This window comes from Chelmon rostratus, chromosome 9, assembly GCF_017976325.1.
Source record: "Chelmon rostratus isolate fCheRos1 chromosome 9, fCheRos1.pri, whole genome shotgun sequence".
Lineage (NCBI taxonomy): Eukaryota > Metazoa > Chordata > Actinopteri > Chaetodontiformes > Chaetodontidae > Chelmon > Chelmon rostratus.
Window position 1 is genome coordinate 23,138,868 of NC_055666.1, and position 25,037 is coordinate 23,163,904.

At 41.1% G+C, this 25,037-nt stretch overlaps 1 protein-coding gene across 1 annotated transcript in view; it reads left to right on the forward strand.

Annotated features, from left to right (window-relative positions):
• The window catches only part of rxfp1 (relaxin family peptide receptor 1), a 56,017-nt gene that overhangs the window by 10,405 nt on the left and 20,575 nt on the right, over positions 1-25,037 (forward strand). Inside the window, exon 3 of the mRNA XM_041943696.1 lies at positions 21,863-21,946. Within this exon, the coding sequence (XP_041799630.1) occupies positions 21,863-21,946 (84 nt within the window). The remainder of the gene's footprint in view (positions 1-21,862; positions 21,947-25,037) is intronic.

Consider the following 25,037-nt stretch of genomic DNA (forward strand, 5'->3'; position numbering starts at 1 on the left):
TTACAAAATGAGCAGGATGTGTGTGGAGATGAAGACCATCTTGAGGTCAATTCTGAGTCTGATGATTCGGATTATGAATCAGAACTGCCATTCATATTCCTCCACACAAGAAATTCATATCAAAAAATGGTGAAATACAGTGGTCGTCATCCCCAAATATACGCCAGGCAAAACTGTCTGCAGAATACATAATAAAGACAGTGCCAGGGCCCCACTAGGATGGCACTTACTCATGTGACAGACATCAGATCAGCTTTGGAGCCCAACTCAATACAGAAAATCATTCTCAAAATGACTAATCAAGAAGGAAGGCGTGTTCTGAGGGAGAAGTGGGAGGAGCTGGGGTCTTCATCCTGGCTGGGGTCTATAAGTCAAAGGATGAATCAACAGCCAGTCAGTGGGATGCAGAGACAGGCAGCGTGCCACAATGTCTCTGGAGACTTTTCATATTTTCTCAGGAGCTGTCCGATTTGATGATCGAGAGACAAGGCTGTCGGACGGGAGAGAGACAAGCTGGCAGCTGTTAGGATGCTGGGGGACAAGTGGGTAGAGCAGCTTCCACTGCTCTATAATCCAGGCCCTGATGTCACAGTGGATGGAAGGCCAGTGGCATTCAGAGGTCGCTACGCATTGAGGCAATGCCAGCTTGATACGCCATAACAATCTGGATAGCATGCGATGCAAACACCAGCTATGTGTTGAACATGGCGGTTTACACTGGCAACACTATTTTAATAATTTCTGGTTCAAAAACAAATCCTCATAACTCATTTGTCTTGATTTTAAGTCAGCGGGTCAATTTGACCCTGAACAGAAGAGGTGAAAAAGTAAGAAGTGAAATATGATTTTTTAAAAATCAGCATCATGTAAAACTATTGTATTTTATATGTAGGTCTTTCCAATTTATATTTTAAAAAAAAGTTTTGACATGCATTTTTTATTAAAAACGAGAGATTTGTCTTCATTGAGCCATGATCTGTTAGATGTAAAGAGCACCCTTGCACTAAGTATTGATTGAAATGATAAGTAATGGAGTAAAGAATGACATACTGTAGTGTCAATCTGGGGGTATAGCGACTACTGAAAAAGAGGTGTAAACATATATCCCTCTTTCAAGGCATATCTCTGCCTAGAGGCCAGATCTCTGTTTAGTTGCCCTCCTGTTTGCTCTGTGTTTTTAAAAAAAATAACCTGGGGAATTCCCAGACGCCAACAGAACCACGAAAAGAAAGGTGGCTTATACACCAGGGGTGTTTTGGGAGTCATCAGATCCCAGTAAATACAAGGACAGAAACATTAGGGGGAAACCGACAGCAGACGAGACGCCAGTGTAAACGAGACCAAAAAAGGTAAAAAAAAGATTGTGGGGACGTGGCAAAACATGTATCCACGCCCCTGATAATAGAAAAAAAAGTGATGTTTCGACAAAGATAATCAGTCTGTTCTGCAGAACATACTCAAGCTTTGTGATCTGTAAAGAGACTAAAGCTCTCAGGACTCAACTCTTCCTCTGTGCATTTCCTGAAGAAGAGCTGACCTCTTCCTATACTTAGAACCTACAGCTTAAGTGATACAGCTAAGACCTGAAATAAGGCAGTAAAACTTAATTTGAATCTCTTCCAGCCAGAAGCTGGTCCGTGACGAGGCATCAGAAAATCCACGTCAGAAAAAACAATATTCCTGACACTTTGGATAATTAAAAAGTCAAACTGACCCAGGAACATCACAGCTGTTCCTGATGACAGGAGGCTTAAATAAAACCGGTTCTTTGAAAATATGTGAGTCATCAGCGTAGCTTGATATTTTCTAATGGAAATTTCTCTGTTCAAGAAGCACAGCGATTCCTTGCTCTGCATTTTGTTTATGCCATTACTTAGTCACTAATGGCAGCTGCTGTCCTGATACAGTGCGATGATATTCAGCACACATCATCACAGAACATGATAAAAAAGTAGTTATTTATAGCCGTGAAGTCCAGATAAAAACTGCACCTTGAATTACCCATTTTGCTGTATGGTGTTATCTATTTCTCCTGCGAAAAGCCATTCATCAACAGGAAACCTCCTGTCCGGCAGGCGTGACGCTGCTCCACTGGAGTTTGATAACAGAATAAATTTAAGCCTTCTAAAATATCAACCTGTGTTTGCCGGGAACATCCCTCCTCTGTGACTTGGTGAGCGCTTCTGGTAACTCCCCAGAAAACTGTCTATCTACAGATCTGACCATTTTAAGTAAAAACTGCAGCATCTCAAATTATGATTGTGTCTTTCCACTGAGCTTTGTGAAATAGATAACAGGTGGCCCAGAACTTAAGGGAAAACACTGTTTTATTCTCAGTTTGCAAAGCTTCATCTGAATCCCTCCAAATCTGTGTGCACGGGTTGCAAAACCAAGCAATCATTATCCGGGCAACAGGAATGATAAACTGCAGGCCAGCAGATGTAGTTTGAGTTCTGTAAGTGCAAACATGCTGTGCCCTGCATGTCATCAGTATATTGGTATATGGGAAAATAGAGTATTTCTCACTGTTTTTCTGACACCAGTTTTGTGCTTTTATTCAGCTGCTATGACAAATACTACATTATATTACTGTGAATTTCAAATGTATGATCCACACGTAACTAAGCCGAGTACATGGTTTATCAGTCAATTCACATTGTTTGTACTGTGTTTGCTCGGTTTTATCGTTCTTTTCTGTTTTCTTCTTTATGCTTCCGCACTAAGTTTTTGCAAAATGCTGCAACTGTCCATCACTGACTGACACGTCTGACAGAACATTTCCTGCCCTGCACATCCTTCCCACAATGTGTGGAACTGTAATATGTGACTGTCTTTGGGTTGCTCTTCCTCCTCTGCCCGCCTGACTTCCACAGCCTGACTTCCACAGCCTGACTTCCTGTCAGCGTGGCTTTGACTGCACTGAGGTCAGTGAGCGCCACACTGACAGCGAGCATCTTCTCGTGCACACATGAGAGGAGTTTCCATCTTTTCTTTCTCACAGCTTCTAAGTGTAAGTGGTTTCCTCAGGATACTCATTAGCAAGGTGAGGAGAGGTGGAAAAGTTGCCCTCGTTACATGTGTGCTTCTTCCTGTTCAAGGTTTCCAACAGGGCGGCACTCTCTTGTGTGCTGTTGCCAGTTGATTGGTGTCTTTCACAGGGTTGGCTCTGGTCTCTTCCCCTGCTGCCAGCCAAGCTTCCTTTCCAAATGATCACGTTTTTTTTGTGTCGTATTGGGTGAAAGGGTACCATGATTTAAAGGGTAGCAGCTGCTCACTAGTCATTATGGTGTTCGCATCCGTTGGAAGAAATTACTTTTCATCCTGTTCCATGAATATCAGTGCAGAGCTTTGTTCGATTCACGTGCAGGCCTCGAGCTTTCTTATTTACGAAGAGAGAATTTCATCATGACTTAGATAAAACATTTATCCTCATCACAGAAACTCTAAAAAATCAGCGATCCTGCACATTCCTGCTTGGAAATAGATCAGAATGAAGATTAAAGCCTTGGTTCTCTCATGCTCCAGCTGTTGCCTCCCATTGGGTGGTGGAATCAGCAGCCGTAGCGTGATCGGACTCAGTGGACTATGCCGTGGGGATGCCTGAGTCCTCACCTCTTGAGGGTAGCAGAAATAGGACAGATTGGTTGCACTGCCAAAACGATACCAACTGAAATGGATCAGCTAAATACAGGACACTGTATGACTGCAGGGTGAGACGTGAACTTTTACTGACAAACACATTTAACATTATATTAAAAGGGTTAGTCTGGCTGAGAGCAGTTCGGCCTGCATTCCACATGTAGACACAGCTTTTTCCTCACTTCAGAGGAATCTTCAATACAACGTAACAGCTGAAATACTTAAACGCTATCTGACGCACTCTCTCCCATATGCACCATTATCTGGTCAATAAGCCATTGATCCTTGCTCATGTCTCAGTTTTTTGTCGTCATGCAAGACAAAAGCAAACAAAAACCACAGAAGAATTCTATGATGTATTTTAGAAAAAAGCTAAACCGTTCCTGAAAGTAAGACACTAGTGACACTGCTCACAAACAATTACTGTACTCTGGAAAAATATCGCAATTGAACACCATTTATCTTTGTATGAGGGATGGAAGCAACGACAACAGACTGATAAAATTGGAAACAGAAGGGTGAAAATAGCTGTGACATGAAAAATAGAGTCAAAAGATATCGAGTGATTTGATTAATTTAAGGCCAGTTTTATTAAAATATTCATGATATGAGGAAAACAGATGTTTCATCATTTTCCCCTTCATCCCCTTCATGTTCATCAGTCGTCTTTCGCAAACGAAATAAACGGTGCTGGAAAATGGAGTGATAGATTGTCAACTGATTTGAGAGCCTTGACTGACATGACATTCAGCTACTGTCTACCAGTCATCACTCATAATTCCCAACTGCAACATTTACAGGAAGCAAGAATGTCTCCTTGAAACGCCGTGCATCCAGTGCATTTTACCTCCTGGCATAAATTTTAAAAAAGACGTGCATTGATATTTCAGAATTAATTTACACATGTCCCATTGGTAATGGTAATCCTAGGAAGTGGTTGAATGCCAACGTCACCTCTCTGGTAGATAAGATGGTAGATAATAGCTTACCAAAGGCTTTGCACTTAATATTTTAGTGATATTTAATATTTTAGTAAAAACTGCACAGGGTACCTTTAATTTGCTCTGCAAGTGTAGCGCACTCCTCCCGACGCTGCAAACTAATTTGTATGAATGTGTTTTTGTGCCACAGCCCTGATTTATGCTGCTTCTGCAGGAAACGTCCCCAACCACATCAATGAGAACACAGTCAATGGGCACGTAGACCCTAAAGAAATTGCTTTTAGAAAAAATGAATTAATCAAACAAGCACTGACAAACATGGAATGACTGCAATGTGTGGTGGGTGGATTTCATGTCTGTTTGAATGTGCTCAGAATTTCAAATGCATGATTTCATGGCTCTGTTACAATAGCTTTGTTAATAATATCACTGATATCAGAGACTTAGGAGAGATGTTTGCTTCCATTGTCACTGAACAATGCCGATGGCAGCTGTGTTGACAACATATTTCCATTTTGGCCCAGGATTGGAGGGCTTTTTTCAACACAGCATCAACATGGGTTGTTTTTCAGGGTTCGCTGGACATCAAAGCCGAAAGATTCCGACATCTGAAAGATGAAATGTTGTTTGTAGCTGGAGAATTGCTGAGAAAAGACTACTGCATGTAGGTTCAGTAAAGTGAGGATGATCATTTCATACGTTGTCGCAGAGCGGGAAGCATTGTTAAAAGAATAGCTAAGAGGCTCCATGTGTGATCGCATAACATATTGTTCCCTGTTCAAGTGTTGATGAATCTTCAAACCTCAAATCTCTTTGAAGTCACACACAGAGGACACAGTCAAGGATTTCGTGCTTGCTTTAAGCGCCTCCATTCTCTCCGAGTCGAGTCAAGTTGCAGCGTGGCCTCGCACTTCTGAAGAATGGTGCACATCAGGCACCAAAACAGTGGCGGTCTTGCATTTTCGGAGTCCGAGGTGATGGAAACAAAAATTTTAAAATGATCACATGACTTGAGGAAGCCATGTCATATTTTCAAACTCTGCAGTTAAGCCGCTGAGTTCACTTGATTTGTTGCTGTCAGCATCGGCATTAGAGACAGTGTGTGTTTGTGGCCCTCACCACCAAGCAAGTGTGTGGACTGTCCAGTGGTCACCATGAGTTCATCTTTATATGATGGTCAACTTTTTCTATTCAAAAATGTATTCTATAAAATCCGTTGTGTTCTTCAAAATGTTGCCAATGTCAAGCACGTTGACAACAGAGCCATTAAATGTCTCACAGGAAGGTGACAGTAACCTTGCAATCAGCTGATTTCGTGCAGTGCACAGAACATGCACGAGGGAATTGATGACTGCAGCCAGTTGCCATAGTTTTGTTAAAATGCCGTTGTAGGTACAGACATTGACAGAAGCCCCATCTGTGCACACGACGACCAAGTCTGTCGTCAAGTCATCCGAAGCATGCATGTTGTTGCTTAATTGCACGATTTTGTTCTAACATTGCAAAACAATGATGCAAACGAAGACAGCCGCTGAATTTGGTCTTTGATTTTCATGAATCACTCATTACCCCATGGTAATAAGATTCGACTGCAATTGCACTTGATGGGACCCTTATACAGCCAGTCTCTAATTAATGATTGTGTCCCCAGTGTGATCTAATGTGCTGTTGATATGAGATGCTGTTGCATTACCAAATGAGGAATGCACTAATTGATAAATGGTAAAATGTTTAATTCCAAAATTAAACATCCTGAAAACATAAAACAAGCTCCCTCTTAGTCATTTCTGCCATAAAACACACGCCTCTAACAGTGTGTTGCTGTTACTGTTATGAGTTATTTAAAGGTCTTTGTCTAAAAGAGTATACTGAATTTACTTGTAAACAAATAAAAGTTTACATTTTGCGTCATAAAGCATTTGCAAAAGCCTTTTTTTTTTTTAAATCCAGCATTCTTTTCATCCATGTTTGCAATTTTTGGACCATTACGGTTACCTGTGGCTCAGTGGCGAACCATTGTGTATCCCATGTGTGCATGTGTGTCTTTGTGCACGTGAACAAGATAAACAAATGTGAAGCTTTCATGGAAATGGTAGTATTGCAGTGTATACAATGTGCATGAATTCTAACACTGGCCTGACAGCTGCATTAATATTTTGTCTTTCTCTGTCTGTCTGTCTCACACAGTCATATCAAATTGATTTTACTTATATATCCCAAAAGCACAAAGTTGTCTCCTTACAAACTGTACAACTTACAAACAGCCTCCATACTTTGATCTTCAGGTGGAAGAAGCTCCTGATCAGCATGTAGCGTTCGTTTATCGTACGTTTCTCTCATCGGCTAAATCCTCAATGATCATCTCCTCCAGAATGAGACAAATTGGTGGCTGCAAAAAGTTCTGTGATACGTCTGGTCAGACACACAATCACACCTGAAAATACCTGTCCATTACAGTACAGTGAGCAGTGATTACTGGGGTGGCAATCACCCCTCAATCAGTTCGTGGCTCCTTCCAGAGATCAATCCTCAAGCCCTCAAGTCACCTTCCTGCTCGTGTCGACAGCTCTGTTAGTTACTTACTTAGGACACATCTTTAGTGCTCAGCGCTCCATAATTTCTTTTGTATTTTCATGATTCAAAATTCAAGATTCAAGATCGTCTTTATTATCACTGAGCATAGCATGCCAATGAAATTTGTATTGCAACCCCCATGTTAGAAATAATAAGAAATATAAGAAAGTAATAAAATAAAATAAAGATACTAGAACAAACTAAACTAACATGCAGATAAAAATATGTATAAATGCAATAAAAGTATACCTGAGATGAAAATATACTAAGGCAATGAGAAAATACTAGAACAATAAACAGTAAAATATACCACAGCATATAATATACCAACAGCATAAATATATACCAGCGGCATAAAAATATACCAACAGCATAAGATATACCAGTAGCATAAAATATACTATACTCAACAGCAGCTGAAAAAATATACTAAAATGTATATAGTGCAAAATGGCTGACATTTAGTTTAGCATGTGTGTACCTAAAAGTTAAGTACACAGAAGGTGAAGGTGTGAAAGTGCAGTGTGCAGTGGTTCACAGTTCTCACAGTCTCTCACTCCAGTGAGGGGCTGCTGGGGGTGATAGCTCTGACAACTCTGGGGAAGAAGTTGTCCCTCAGTCTGTTAGTGGTGGTGCGGATGTTCCTGTACCGCTTTCCTGATGGTAGCGATACAAACAGTCTGTGGCCCGGATGGCTGGGGTCCGAGGCGATGGATCTTGCCCTCTTCCTGACCCGGCCTTCATATGTAGACTCTAGGTCAGGAAGGGGGCAGCCCACGATGCCTTGTGCAGTTTTAACCACCCGTGCCAGTTGTTTCCTCTCCTGTGCCGTGCAGCTGCCATACCACACTGTCACACTGAGGCAGAGGATGCTTTCAATTGTGGCCCTGTAGAAATTAACGAGCAACCGAGAGGAGAGTCCAGCCCGTTTCAGTTTCCTGAGGAAGAAGAGCCTTTGTTGTGCCTTCTTCACCAGGCGGGAGGTGTTCATGGACCAGGAGAGGTCAGATGTGATGTGACCAGGAACATGATGTTGTCCACACGCTCCACCGTCCATGAGCATTTCTCCGTCCATGAGGAGGGGGGAGTGATCCGTCTTTCTGGACCTCCTGAAATCCACAGTGACCTCCTTGGTCTTCCCCGTTGCTGGCTGAACACCACTGGGTGAGCTGGTGTATCTCTTCTCTGTAGTGGGTCTCGATGTTATTTTAGTTATGAGAGTATGTAACCCAGGTGAACAAATATTATACTTAAATTATACTTTTTGAAGAATGTTCTAAGTGCACTTTGTGCTATCTTTGTCACTTTCAAGTATACTTAATTGCACTCATGCAGTCTGTGAGTACCACTTCAGGAATACTTGAGATACTTGAAGTGTAAATAGTTGCTAAATTGGCACAACTTTTCACAAACTTCAAGTGAACTGAATTTTATCAACAGTGTGTTGGAAATATACTTAAATGTACTTCAAAATGAAGTGAAATTAAAGTACACTTTAACTAAACATGCTAATAGTGTATTAAAATATATAGTGCACTATATATTATTATGAAAATAATTTGTAATTTTATACTTAAAAGTACACTTAAGTACAATTTATATCGCACTTACAATAAAGTACACTTATTATAATACCACTTCACGTATTGCAGATCTAGTATATTCATTATTAATGCACACAATACACCTACACATACAGTACTTTTTAAAAGTTTACATCAGACGTACTTTAAGCCTGAAAAGTAGAAGTGTACTTCTAATGACTTTTCTGCACTTTGATTATATTTCTATGACACTTACGTGTACTACTTTTTGACCTGGGAAGTAAGTAAGTTAGCAATGAGAAGGGAAGAAGGGTTATTAAATGGGACCTCCCTGGCTAAAGTCTGTTTCTCTTCCTCATTTAAAACCCATCATTGCCAAGTGAATGCTTTTCAGCTGTCCTGTTGGTTTCTTTTTACTCTGTTAGCTGCAAACCAGCGTAGATTGGTGGAGGACCATACTCTCTTTTTCAGGACAGACCTGCTGCACACTCACACAGTCAGCCACATTTACTCCTGGAAGCTGGACGATAGAACCACAGTCTGATTTGTTGTCCACTGAGTGGTAAGATTTCTGTTTCGAACGTGCTCACTCATGACACGGCAGTCTTGAACAGGTGAGCCGAGGACAGGTTTTGTCCATTTGTCCATTGTCTCTTATTTTCCTCTAATAATTTCATTCTCTGCTCGGATGGCCAGCGGGTCCGTTATCATTGAGGCTGTCAGCTTTACAGACATTTTGAAAAGGATAGTACTCAGTTTTCAGACTTTTGTTCGTTGCGCTCCAGACTAACGCCGTGCCGAAAGGAATTTGCCACTCCACATTTGAGTGCCAGTACTTTCAGTGCTTTTTGTGTGTGTTCTGCTGGAGCATTTTTGTGGCGTATCAGCTCCGGAGTAAAAGTGACCCCGACGTGGATAATTTCAGCAAGATTTCTGGATGAAGCTTAATGTGTGAAAAGAGCTTAAGTGCAAAATCTGAGCATGTGAAGCCAGTCTTTAAATACACCTGCTGTTCTTTGTTCCAGACCCAAAATTAATTTCACTCCTTTTTGAACCAAACCTTTGCCGGTGTGACACTGGTCTTAACAGGTTAATCCTCCTGGAGAAGATCCGGTTCAGTGATGTATGTGGCGAGCCATACGAGGTCGACTGCATCATCTACCATTTCAGTTTCTGCGGTTAAACACTGTTGCATCATTTCATTCTCACCGTGCAGCGGTGATCATCTCGAAAATGAAAATCAAAGGTCTCAAAGCGGAATTGATCCATCTACCTCTTTCAGGTCACTTTGTTCCAGTATGGCATTCGCAAATGTTTTCTCCTGCAGTAAAAAAAAAGAATATGCATGTAATAGAGCAGAGCATGGAGAAGTGAAAGCTATTCCCAGATAAGGTTGGAGTGTCTTAAGTTATTAAGTGCTCCCAGTCGCTCCTGGCAGACAGGAGTTGTTCAAATCCCTGTGCAATTCACTCTAAGTTACATTCTGTAAGGTCTGCCAGCGACAGAGCATTAAGCATATAGAATAGCCTCCTGTCCAATCTGACTTGACACATTTCTCTTTTAAAGCCGGATATCGTCTTTTTGTGCCGCAGCCGCGTCCCTTGTTAAAAAACAGAACCCTTCTCTGAATCCTAAAACTGTTAAGACTGTGCAATTATGATAAGAAACTGTCACACACAGGGCTGCTGTCGTTCTGTCCTACCCAAACACCTGATTGCATTCACTTGGTGTCTCAGATGGTACCTGATCAGATGACTAGAATGAGCACCAGCAGGGACTCCAGACTGAGACTCACCGCTTTACTGTGTAATTGTGACTCAGGGCTGATGCTTTTTTTAGGGTGCTGTCAGAAGCAGTGTAGGTCAGAATAGCTGTTTGAGGTCATATTTCTGTACTCTTCTCATACACCAGGTTCATTTTTACACATTCACTACTGGTGTTTCAGTCGACGTAGGAGCCTGTAGCCTAATTCTACCTTGTTTAAGGCGCTGACAGATGGTTGAAGGGGGGTTGATGTCGGATAGAAATGAAAATATTTTTTTCTTTAAGCCCTGTGTGTGTATCTGCAGGCATGTCACAAGTCTTTTTGAGTTTGTCTTCAAATGGAGATCAGCCTCACCCTCTTCCGCCTTTTGTATAACCGTGGCTGTTGGTCTCTGAACCGCAGTGACGCCGTCCGTTTTTCAATTATTGGTTTGATTGAGCATCAGTCTGTTGGTGCGATTTAACTTCTGTCTGTCATCCCAATAATGTGCTCTGAGTCACAAATTAATCTGCCTTTGAAGACAAAGTTCAAAGTGACTGAGTGAAAGTCTCATTATTTCACTTCCATGGTTTATCAAACCGTGGAATCGCATCTATGGTTTACTTCCCCTATAATTAGACTGTTGACTGAAAAATATTTAAACCAAATATAATATTGCACTGGATGCCACTGACTAATTTAAAAAAAAAACTAAATCTCTTGCATGTAGCGAGTTTTAATAAGTGTGGGGGTCTTGATCATGTTGATAAATGACTTATTCCCAACAACTTTGCAGATTCACAAATGGATGGAAAAACAACCCAAAAAAATGTATTAAAATTTAATTTGTCTCTTACTTTTTCTGATGCAGTTCACCGTGATGATGCCTTAGCCACAGTCTTTTAGCATGATATCATGTGTGTAACCATCACGTGCTAATTTAAGACCCTACAGGTCTCTCATTTTATAACAAGTCGTTTGGAAACAAAAAGCCAGCAAGGAGCTGACTTTAGCTCAAATAGCTACATAGCTACAGCTGAAAAAGTCTGCCACAGGCAACAGCCGTTTCAGTAGGCGAAATCCACTAGAAATAAGAAGACTGCCTTCATCAAATCAAATCAAAGAACCTTTGTTTCATTGCTTCTCAGTGGTACATTTGCCACCATTGTCATAAGCAAACAGTCCGTTTTCAGCTTGACGGCTAAGCTACGCTCATCATCCTCATGCAGTGTCAAAAAGCATCATATCGTGAGGAATATAGTGTGAATTTCATTCTATGCTAAATATACTGTAGGCTACCTGCGGTGTAGATGCACTTGTGCAGCAGTTGTATTGTTGGACTCAAGTAACTCAATGTTGGTTGTGAGTCATATCCCTTGATTGCCAGGCATCCATTCCTTTGGAGTGCTCCTCAGAAAACCGCTCTATTGTCTTTTACATCGACTTGTATAAAATTGATGTTAGCGTCCTAGTGGACTGGACTAGGTTTGTTTGCGATCAAGGTTTCATTCGAATACCTGCATTGGTCATGCGGCCTGAAAAGGGAGCGACCATGCAGTGTGAACCGTGAGTACCATGAAATGCCCACTTGAACTTCTTGGAACATTGTCACTTCCTGGAAAACAGCTCATCTTCAGTGAAGACCTGATGCTGCTTTACAGGGTGGAAATACTCCAACCAATGAGATCAGGCCCTCCCCTCTGCCTGCCATATTAAATCAAGGCACCATTTTCTTCAGCATTAAACCTTGGCTTATGCTCTTCAGATGATGCCTCGTTGACCTGTTTCAACAGGAAATATATCACATTAAGGCGGTAATGATACCATGTCATGGGGGGTTTAACGGCTCACCGGTGATCTTAGTGACTCCTCAAGGTGTAAACAACACACTGGTGATTAGATGGAACCCCTCTGGCAGTCTGCTCTGGATAGCACTTATAAACATGGCAGAAAATCCTCATGGACACGGAATCCTAATTGTATTTTTCAGGTTCAGACACCCAGGATAAAAGAGACAAAACATAAGGGGATGACTGATGTATTTTCAGTGATGACAAACTCAGTAGGGGCAACAAGGGGAAGCTTACAGACTGTTCGTGTATCACACGCCCCTTAGCTCTTAACCCAGTGCTCCTTCCTTTCAGGATGTTACTGCAACGACTGCCATTGTAACTGAAAATAAAAAAGATGACAAAAGCACCACTCCTATAATCTGAGGTGAGTATATTTTGAAAAAGAAAACGGATACCTTCACACATTTGCACATCCAGCAGCTATGCACCAAAATTAATTTGAAGTGGTGTTTTTGGCCACCTGGCAAATCTAAGTCCAGTATTCACTCTGGCTCCTTGGATCTGGATCCACTGTGATCACCAGCTAATTGTGTCTGCCTGCTGATTGGTGCTGAGCAGGTAGTGTGGAGTGTTTTCTTTGCTGAAAACAGCTGCCTGCTGTGGCTGAAAACCACACGTTTAGAGTGGTGAGAGTGAACCAGAACAGTAAAGTTGCCAGACAGCTACACAATGAGCTGAAAACTCAGCATAAATCTTTATAAAGCTGAGGAGAATTTCAGGTACTACAAGCAATTGTCATGATCCGTGTTTGTCACGCCTGTTTTAAGTTGAAGTTTCTCCTTTTGTGTTTTCATAGTCTGGTTTTGTTCACGTCCTGTTTTATTTTAAAGTTTCAAGTTATGTTTCTTTGTTTGCTTTACTTCCTGTGTTTTCCTGCCCTTGTGTTTGTCTAATCTTTTTCACCTGTGTGTCATTAGTTGTCCCCCCAGTCTTTGTCAGGACGTTGTCTACGTAGCCTCCATAGCCTAAGAACCCTTGCCTTTGCCCATGCCCTTAGTAAGTGTTGTTCCATGTGTCGTCTTTGTTCATGTCCATGCCTGGCTTCAAGTGAGTGTTTGTCCATTGTCTTTAATGTTTGTTTGTGCCAAGTTTCATGTCAGTGTTTGTCCACCATGTTCTTTCCTCGCTATGCCACGTTCTATGTAAGTGAGTCCTTGTGTTATTTTTGTTCATGTCCATGCCGTGTTTCATGTGAGTAGTTTCCTTGGTTTGTCTTTGTTCTTGTCTTTGCTGCATTCTTGCAAATCTTTGTCCTGCGTCTTTAGTATTGTCTGTGTTCCCTAGCCTTCCCACAGTCCATGTAAGTTTGTTTCTAGTCTTGTCTTTGTCTTTAACCACGCCACAGCCCATGTAAGTGTTTCTTGTATTGTCTTTGTCCATAACCATGCCGCAGCTCATGTAAGTGTGTTTCTCGCCATGCCATAGTCCATGTAAGTGTGTCTTTGTCTTCAGCTATGTCACAGTCCTAGTAAGTGTGTTCTAGTATTGTCTTTGTCTAGCCACGCCACGTTCTTTGTCAGTGTTCGTTATGTGTTGTCTTCATTCCCTGTCTTATGCTTGTTTGCTTTTTCTGAGTGTTGTTTCATACTTGAGTTTTGGTTTTCTTGGTTTTCTCTTTCTTAATAAATTTGTTAATTTGAACCTGCGCCCCCTCGCGTCTGCATCTGGGTTCAACCCATAGCTCCCTTAAATCCTCACCTCCCTGACAGCAATGACACTCATACTCTGTCATTTGATACATTATTAATATAAAAATATCAATATAGGTGCACACAGAAAACACAGAAAAATCTATTTACTGTAACCCTTCGCTGGAGTATAGTAAGGCATTTTATTTTTGGACAAAATAAAAATCGCTGCTTCAGTCAAAACAAGACAAACAGAATCCAGAAAGAAAGCAAGTTTTGAAATAAACCAGCACGTAATTGGTTACAAGATCTTACCTGTTTGGTTGAGTGAGACCAAACACTCGCTTGAATAATGCATACTGCTCTCACCACAGAGAGATATGTGTTGCAGCATCTGGGTCCATTTGTGTCGTAGCTTTTCATTAATGCTTTATAACTGAGAACCAAAAATGAATGAAGAGTCGTTAATGACACCACCGGTAAGTATGAAAATCAAAAGTAGGTCCAGGGAGGGTCACATCGTGATCAAACAAGAGCTGATCATTAAAGACAGAGGGTCTTCAAAGACTCATCTATCAGGAAATAGGTGAGCCCAATTAGCCATGGTATAAAATCCTACATGATCCAAAGCGAAGCCAGCGGGGGGGAAGGGGGAGGCGGTGCAGAGTAACAAGACATCACCAGTGAATAGCAAACTCAATCACAAATCCCGAGCTGTTCCTCATTCCAAGCTTGTGGTTTCAGAGGCAAGTCGGACGGATCTTATCACAAATTCCATGCTCGCTCCTTTGGAGAGGGTGCAGCCGTCACCTTTCAGCCGCTGATATTTCCGATAGTGATAGGGAGTGACAACAGAGAAATCCATTAGGAAACCGTCTCTGCAAGGCACGTTGACCTCCAGCGATGACTCATGATCATTGGCAATGTTATTTCTAAAAGTTTCACACTCAGTATTCAACTTTTGGACACAGCTGAATGTTCTGGCCTAGACCCGCATCTGAACGTGACGTTTCTGCATTTTAATGCCTATTCACGCTGCGTGATTAACTATGCAGATTGCTCTCGCTTTGCTCAGTGTTTAAAACTCGTGTGTCCGATACCCAAACACACTTGCTATCCTGGAAAGCTTATCAATTAGTGCCAGGCACGGAGTCTTTGTGGCTCAGCAGCTTTTATCACAGCTGATGGAATTACAGCGTCTGCGCTTTGTGGGATTTGCATTTCGTACTTAAACTCTGGCGAATGTGTGAGAGGCCACGCGCTGCCTTTGAAGTACTGCCACCCACAGAAATGTGAAAGGCAAAATGTAACATCTACAGTAAATTACATAGGGAGGGTACTGTTTCACTGCCCTGCACTGGCTTTGATCAAAAACCTCTGCAAATTATTTAGCGCTGCTGCATGTTATGTGTTTCTATGGTGAATTCTGTGCACAACAGGTTCACAGATTTGCTGTATGAAGGGAGTTTTAGACAATGATCAGCAGTTACAAGCATTTTTTAAAAATCAGTTATATTAAAACAACCCACACAACGGCCACAACCTTTTCCCTCTCCTGCTGTCTGGACGATGCTATACTGTGTGTGCACCAGGACCCACACTGCCAGGCTGAGGGGCAGTTTTTACCCCAGAGCAATAAATCTCCTGAACCAATCTTCCAAAACACCACAGATTGTACTACATATCAGCAGCCATGTAAAGCTACTGCCTGCATTGTACTGATGCGTCTGTGCTAACTGCACTCTATATACTGCATTTCTGCTTATGTTCCACACAACACTGCCACTTTAAAGTCAGTCACACTTCAAAGTCTTCTCACGTCCAGAGACAGCTAAGACCATGACCCATGCATGCACGTGTTGCCTTACTTCCTCGTCTTTTAATCCCTTTTATCTACATGCATATTTGATATTTTCACATTCCACATCTGTATTCTACATTGATGTTCAATTTCTCTGATGTATCAGACTCGCCTTGTGCAATGAAAAGAAAGCTGTGCTCAGGCACAAACACCTTCTGAGAGTGTCATTAGTTTCACATGTATTCTGTCACAAACTTAAAAGTATTGTGCAAGCTGAAATTATGACCTGATGATGGTGCTCGACTTAAGGTCAGGGGATTTAAAGGGCCAGTGTGTTTAATAGAGTTAGAGGGATCTATTGTCAGAAGTGGAATATAAAATTCAATAAAAGTATGTTTTCATTAGTGTATAATCATCTGAAATTAAGAATCGTTGTGTTTTTGTTACCTTAGAATGAGCTCTATAGATGAGGGAGCGGGTCCTCATCCACGGGCTCCACCATGTTGCACCCCGATGTTTCTAGAATGGACGAACCAAACACCGGCTGTAGAGTGTTTCAATGCACACACTTGGTAAAAAAAATGTCAACCTCATGGTGGCGCTACAGAAAAGCAAGGTGATTAACAAAGTCAGCAGGATTCATCCTGAGGGAAACATGAATATCATGTCAATCCATCCAGTCGATGTTGAGTTATTTCACAGAGGAAGTGAAAACCAGAGTTTAAGTCCAGGGGTCACTGAAGCCTGTAGACTTGATCTTGTAGAGGCCTTGACTATTGTTAACTGTATTTTCATTTTTCATCACAATTTCATGATGCTCTATCTCAATATTTATAGCAATAATAATTATATCAATAGCTGATAAGACATTTTGCTACAAGTCTCATGGTGGCACCAGAGGAAAAGTCAGGGGATCTGTGGAAATTTTCACGGCAATCTATCTAGCTGTTGAGATGCTAAAGTGGTGCACTGACACCACCAGGACACAATATTACAGCTACTAAATAACACAATGAACTAGGATGCAGGTTACAGCTGAAATATGTGGGGCACTGACGCAACAGCAGGTCTTACCTGCTACACAGACTCAGCCCATGTGGTAACCTACTAGATTCACTGTGTGCATAATCACCAAGTGATAGTAATGCAGGTGATTATACGGGGTTGGAAGCGTGGGTTGTATTAACTGAAATTAACTGAATCATTTTCAGTACAGGACCGTGGCTACACAATGATTTGATTTAATGTGAAATGTTAAAACACTGTAGGATTAGGTTGCTCATTTTTACACAGCTGTGTGTAGTTGTAACCTGTTGGAGGGTCACAAAGCTGCAAATAGAAAAAGAAAAATAGACCAACCTTATAAAAGTGGAGCTGAGCAGCACGATGCCTGCGTGGGTGAACTGTAGCAGCTTCCACTGATTGATTGAATTGAATAGATCCAATCTGCTACACCCGTCACCCACGCCCACGTATTTCAGGTGTTATGCTGCTAAAAATAGATGGTCTGTTCTTGTTGTGGCTGTTGTTTGTGTGCTGATCCAGATTCCCAACCCAACATTATATGCCTGCACATGCTTTAAAGTACCCTGTGGAGGCTTCATTATAAATAAAAACAGCTTGATTTTCATTCAGCTTTTACCACCAAACACACTGAGTGTATCGTGAAGACCAGACTAACACACTATATGTATTTTGTATCCGATTAAACACTCGAAAAGCCTGTTTGGGAAATTAAACCTGCTTTGTTTACAACAGCGGTGATTTTTTTATTATCCCTTTTATTGGCGGACTGCTTCCACCCTTCTTGACATGAGCTTGTGACTCACATGTGCATCCTTGTTTGTGCTCATAGAAGACGTGGCAAAACCAAAACATAACAAAAAATCGACCAACACATCAAAACATTGCTCTAACTGTGTGACACAGCCTAATTTAGCCCTAATTACTAGACCAGTATTCCTAGTATTTTCTCAGCTCTTCCTGTGGTTTGTAATCATCACAGTGGTATCTCTGTTGTTAATCCTCTGCAAATTTGCCTTATCCACTCTCTGTTTAATGGAAATTCATTACATTAGGCAAAGACAAAGAGGGAATCTGATAAGTTATTCCAGTGTGAATCAACATCTCACTAATTTGGGGGCTTTTTTTGTACTTTTTATCAGGCCACAGTGTAAATGATTAAACGCTTCAATAATATTTTGGTGACAAAATCAAGAGGCTCGTGCAGCGACTGAGCATGGAGACCCATTTGGACAAAGACCAGTTTCCAATTCATCAGGACATTTTTACTGAAACAGATTTGATTTATTTCTTACAAATACAGCACTTGCAGCAAAGTTTTAGGGGATAAATCCAAAAACCACCTGAGATCCGCAGGTTATTCAACGTCATTGCAAATTTGGCTTTAGATAGAGCCATGCAACGTCATTGTTAATGCGACTACAAATACCTGTGACTCTGCAGCTAAACATGACAAATCACATTGTAAGACTATACAGTCAGTAGCTGCACAAAAGTTGTAAAGATGTGCTTATTCAACACATTTTATTTATTTTACTACGGATGTATTCAGGTTAGATCACATAGTCGTACTATGTGATCTATGACAAAACTGCAGCATGATTTTAATGTCATATGTACATGCACAAACCAAAAACTGACCCTGTTTAGAGACTCCTCTCGTGACTTGAGTTATACATGTAATTCAGGTCAATGACGTCATGTTAGGTCCTGTCCCAAATGTCTTGCCTTCACTAACATTAAGCTGTGTGTCTGAATCTATCCTTCATTCCTTCATCACGTTAGTAGTTAGCTCAGTACAGCCTCACAAAACTGCTAGCATGTCTGTGTTGAAGAGATATTACATTATAGATTAAGTATCACTAAACCCCTCTTATGCAGCATGTTGAATGCGTCATGGTGTTTGCTTATTTCCTGTTTCATGTTGAAAGAGGTTATCCTCATGTGTCGTGTTTTGTGTTTCTTCCTCCTTTTGTCTCCTTCCCGCCCTTGTGATTGCAGATTCATGTCACCTGTCCCTCCCTAGCCATCCCTCTCGTGTTTTCACTGAGCTTTCCTCTTTCCACTTGTCAGCTCGTCTGCATTCGTGGTCGCAGGATTTCATGTCGGCTTTCCGGCCTGTTGTCAGTTCGATAATCTGTGCTCCTCTTGTGTTTTTTCTGATTACTCCTCAGACGGCTCCCGCAGTTTTTGTTCCCGCCTGTTGTGCCATTAAAAACCCTCCTTTTGTTTCATCAGCTGCATGAGAGTCCTGCTTTGGGGTCCTGTTGAACTGCCAAAGCTTAAGAGAATATCAATGCGAAAAAAATGTGTTGTCAGTTAGCCAGTGTTGATTTTAAGGCACAGTCCTTAATTGGTGTAGAGAACACTTTTCACTCCACAGTCATTTAATTGAGTCCACTTGATCTGAATTCCAACTATACCTCGTGTAGGTTACTGCAAAGAGAAGCATTGAATGTGGACCAGGGGAACTTCACCGTGGGCACATTTGGCATGCAGATCATGTGCAGTGGGATTGAGCTTTGTTCAAGGTCTGGCTTTTCTATCAATATGTGCTCATGTGCACCGAATCTGAATGTTTCATGTATCTGACAGACATAATGACTGTAAGAATTCAAGTTATAATGGTAAAATAATGATTACACGTATCTCCAGTATGGAGATAGTGATGACGATTAGTGGTGTGATTATGGCCATTATCATTGAGGTGGTAAATGCTAGTCAAGGAAACGTCTTCTTTATTAAAAATATTCAGATAAAGATCTCTTTTTTTTCGCTCACACATTGATTTCCACCATATGTGTGTGATAGTGGTAGATATATAGAAATAGCAGCGGTTATAGATTTATGAAGAATGAAATAACGGTTACCTGAGAATCAGCACCAGCACGGTGCCTCTAGGATTCGTTTCTGGCTGAAGTTCAAAGTTTCTGGAAAGCACTCAGGTTTTAGATGATGGATTCTTGGAAAAACACTTATGAGGCGTCTTTGCTGGAATCTGGACGTGTGGCGCATGAGTCTGTCAGAGCAGGATAAGGGGTTTTTATCCTGTTTTTGTCTGACCACCAAACTCTGCACCAGAGCTTCAGAAGGATTAAGATGGACGTGGATGTCTTTACTGTCCTGTGAGGAGCACACCTCAAATTTAAAATGATTTCCCTGCAGGATGCTGTCATTAAGCTTGCATGGTTCTTGTACAGTTGGGATCAAGGGGTCTGACATTTTGAGGAAAGAAATGATGAGATTTGAGTAAACATTTAAGTCATTTTCCAGTCAAAAACTCCTGTCTGGACAAAACAAGACATTTAAAGTTGAGTGTGAAGGTCCATCCTTGACCACAGAAACAGAAAAAGAGCTCAACTCAATCGAATGCATTCATCCACATCTCACAGTCCTCCTCAGCGGATGGCGCTCACTAACAGAGCGTGAGCAGCCCGTTCAGCTTCAGTGCTCTGTGTCTACATAGGATGCCTTCAGGCACAGTGTTGAGTGTAGGACACTCGCATTTTAGCAGCAGTGAGAACCCAAAAACAAAATAAGATAAAGTGCGTTACAGGTGTGTGTGTGTGCTCTGTGTGTATAGAGCCGTTACGTGGACTGTGCCGACATCTGGACTGATTCCAATAGGAGCTTTTCTCAGTCAGATGTGGATGAAACACACCTGTGTAGACACACCCTAAGGCAGACTTTAAATGTATTTGAAAACTGGAAAAAGCTTGTCTGTAAACACTGAGTTTCCCTTTTTTGTTTTTGCCCTTGGTAAACCATTTCCCGATATTTCATAAACCCGTCAATTAATCGAGAAAGCAATTGGCAGAATAATTGACAATGAAAATAATCATTGGCAGCCCTAAACTTGCTTGATTAATTGCATTAAAATCGTGTCGTTCCTGGCTTTATAATGTCATAAAATGCAGCTAAAACAGAGGCTTTCAGAAGTTGCAATTGAACAACACAGAAGTTGTTTACTGACAACAGTTTTATAAAGTGCTCCTGAATCCATGTAGTAACACCCTTTATCCAATCATGTGTTCACAAAGTGGTGAACCTCGCTCTATCCTTGCTTGTGAACGACTGAGCCTTTCCAGGATGCTCCTTTCATAACCAATCATGATGCTATCACCTGTTGCCAATCCACCTGTTTACCTGTGGAATGATTCAAACTGAGAATGAAACTAGGAGATGAATTGGATTGAGTGCAACAGGTAGAAAAGCTAAAATATGGAAGCATGGACAGAGGAGGGAGGAGGAAGGGATAACAGAGACTGAACGAGGGCTAGCAGTGATCAGGACAATAAAGATGGAAATACAGCAGAGCAGAATAAGGAAGCGACCAGATTTTAAGTTGAGAAAGTAAGTGAGATGCAATTGAGGCACATTTCAGTAAGTTCCCATGACTGGAGTTTTGAGGGGTTTTGGAGCAGTTTGAAAGAGTCTGAGATGAACGGATACAGCAGCACTCTTTCAAAGTCATTTGTTATTTGTTTTTGAGAGATTGTGCTTTATCTTCCAGTCGATACAGGCAGGAAATATGGTGGAACAAGAGACAAGAGTTTGGTGCTAAAGGTCAAACCTGCTGTCTTGCAAATACCACCCCAGTATGTGGCCCAGCAGAGAGTACTGTGGATATAGTCGATCTGTCGCTCTTTGTTCTGTGTTGGTGTGCATTTGTAGGTGAGGTGTCAGTGACTACAACTGCTCAATTTTTGCCCATAAATCCATTTATGATGGTAGTTCAGTTTAACTTCTCCTTCGTTAGTGACCTTTTTTTTATTTATAACACATTTAAAATGATGTTAAAATGCAGTTTTTAATGCAAGAAAAGCACAGTCTGCACTGCATTCAACTCCAGAATCTACAATTCTGACAAATATTGTCATCTACGACTGCTCGCACTGTGCACAGGGCCAAATCCTTTGTGTACGTTGACCTATAGTCATCATACAGTAATGACCTTCATCAGACTTACAGCAGATCTTTGTGTCTCAGGACAGGAGGAACTGACAGACTGGAACACCTGAATTACCTCAAATTATGCAGAACTGTAAAAGCTGTTCTGACAGACAACTGATGGGTCGTAATCTCTGTCTTCGTCTGTCTCATTTTCTCTTCCAGGAGATAACAATGGATGGCCCCATCTTCTCGACAAGTATTTTGGAATGCCGAGCTATAACGCTAGGACCAAGTCCAATGTATGCTGTAAGTACTTACATTGATATGTCTAAAGATACAGTATATTTGGGTTGTTTTGTGCTCATACATAGGTACTTCATTTTTTACCCTTCTTGAAAATAATTAATGGCCATCATTGTTTCTGCAGTGTTGGAATTTTTTTCTGGATTTTCTTCCTTTTTTTTTGTTGTCCTTTAGTGCAGCACATATAAAGCTGTACATTGTTGAATTGCTGCTGTGTTACAGAATTATTCTATAAAGTGAAACTGGATTGCGAAGCCTAAAAACACTCCACATAGCAACCAGTCGGGGTTCAGCCGGTTGCATAATTGCAGACAGTTGTGGGACAGTTTGCATCAAAGATACATCACAGTAACGTCAGACCAGCAGGCTGAGAAACTCAACACTGCATACAGCAGTCAGGCTATATAATGACACTACTTAGACTGAAAAAAGAAAAAATAATAATAATATAGCATGGCCACCATGACTGCTAACTGTCTTTGTTCACTGCCCTGATATATTCCAGAAATATTTCACTTATTTATGTTTCTTAATTTTGAAATTGTTGTGTAATTTCTTTTTCCAATGTTTTTCTTGTAAAGTTCTGCATTTTTTCAGTGGAGCCATGGCTCCACTGCAAGCATGAATTAATAAAACCAAACCAAACCAAACCAAACGCCGTGTGTGTGGAAGGCAAGAAGGCAACATTTCAGCCTCACTGCTTGTGAAATTTGTCTTTTTCTTCTGCAAGATTAAAAGGCTTAAGTCAGCGGAAGTGTTGTTAATTAAAGCCCAACTTCTGGCAGTCACAGCCAATCCATAATGGCCGGCAAAAACGGTAGAAAAGAGCTAGCTGGTGTGTGTCTGAAGCCGTTTGACCATCCCGCATGCAGCTCTGATGAAGCACACTGGTAGCTTAGCAGCATCTACTCTGTAACCAAGACAGGAGCAAAACAGCAAACAGTGAATTATCCACAGTGATATTAAAATGTAAGAGAGCAGAGCAAAAAAAAAAAAAAAAAAAAAAGGAGGAAATTGGTAAAACCCTCAGTCATGCTCGCCGTGACTTGGTGAGAGCTCAGCAAACACAGTCCTTCACACCAGAGAGCACAACAGAGGCAATGAAGCGCTACTCATCTCTGAAGATAAAACGGTTCGGAAGCTCAAAAACAGAGACCAGAAATATAATACAGGGTGGCATGAGGATGAATATAATGAATTTAATTACAGCTGCTAAAAAATGCATTGCTTGCAGACTATGCATTGAACGCTTCCCCTCTGGAGAAATTGTTTTTTTAAAGAAGCATTGCAACATTTGGATGTTATACCTTGCACAATATGTATATACAGGATAACTACAAGTTTTTGGTTTTTTTTTTTTTGATTTCACCCTTCTGTACTCTTTTTTTATTGCATTCAAATTCAGCTTTCCCATCTTTCCCAACAGGTCTTCCTCTCAGCATGTTTGAAAAGTTAAATGTGTCTCAAATTAAAAGTGTAATTACTATCACTTTGTCAGATACTTTCAAAGTAGATGCATTGTATTTTGACAGCCGTATATTTAGCTGTCCATCAGTGTCAGACGTGATATACAAGAAGATGAATAATGCATGCATGGCCTGATTGTCGACACGATTTTACTTTTAATTTTCAATCTGCAGTCAATTACGAAGCTTCAAATATGAAAAGGCAAACGAGTCAGATGGAATCAAATTGTCAGGCTTTCTTTCACAGCAACGACATCAAGTTTTGTTTTTGGTGAAGTTTTAATTTTTTCTCTCACTCTCTCAGCATCTCAATGCGGTGAAGTTCTTCATTCAATGTGAATTCAAGCTTTTTACCTAAATATGTCATATATATGTAACCCAGCCTGCACCCGGAGACTCTGCGTTGTGTTGGTGTGTGTCGTGTCGGTGCGTAGTGGAGGGACGAGTCGGACACAGGTGGTTGCTTATTCGTGGCCGGGACCACGCCGTTTATTACTCACGAAGCTGGCGGCTTCACCCTTAGGAGGATAAGCGAACACTGAACATAGGTCTTACAAAAGTTTTTTTAAAAAAGGAAGGCTCACAGACTAAACGAAATACATGAGAGCCACTACTTTCCAAATAGCAAATTAGCCCAAGTATCGGCCGACTTCCTCATATAAAATAAAAAAATATTAAATCTTCTAACAAATACCAAACCCCGTCAGACAGCACAGAATTATTATTATTGTTATTATTTTTAACTCAGCGCTTAACAGGGTGTATCAACAGCTACTTATATACCGTGATATCTTACATTTAGGCAGAGTGCCATTCATAGTGCTTACCTTATGGAGGATAAGCGAACACTGAGCCAAAATGGCACTTGCACACCCGCAAGGGACAAACAACAAAAAATCGCTTAAGAGCCTTGGGGCCCATACAGTGCAACAGTGCCACCTCTCGACATATTCAAGTCACTACCCTACATATATTTAATTAAAAATGTAGTAATTTGAAATTATCTGCTCAGTCCATGTCATGGACAGTCACTAGATGAAGGTAGTCAGCCTCTGTTCAACTGCCACATTGAACTAATTAGGAATCATTCACTAATTAATGATCTGAATACTCAAACTCTATCATTTCTTGCATTGTAAGTGGAATTTTTGGCCAGGAAATATATATAATATAGGACCAAGCTAGAGAGAGAAATGCAGATCAGTCGGTGTGTAGTGGTTCCTGGTTTGCCCTTTGTGGGTTTGCCACTTAGAGTGCAGCTTGTGGCTTCTCCGTTTTTGTCCAAAGAAAAGACATCTAGCTGTCTGTCAAAATTGGACTTTTTACATATCTTGATTTTATTTTAATGTAATGGCTTTATTGTCAGGTTCTGCACGATTTCCTGTTCAGATTTCTTTGCAAAAGACCTTAAAAAGGGGAAATCCTCTACGTGTGATCGATGCAATATGCAGGTTTACCAGCGAGTTGCCGCTGCAGCTTGTTTACCTCCACCTAAAACCCTGATTCATCTTCAGGTCCAGGCCTGGTTTCAAGAGGGAATGCAGGTTCGCCCTTCTTTGGGAAAACCGTCATCAAAGCTTATTTACAGTGCAGTGGCCTTTAAGTCACACGCAGTCCCGTCACACAAG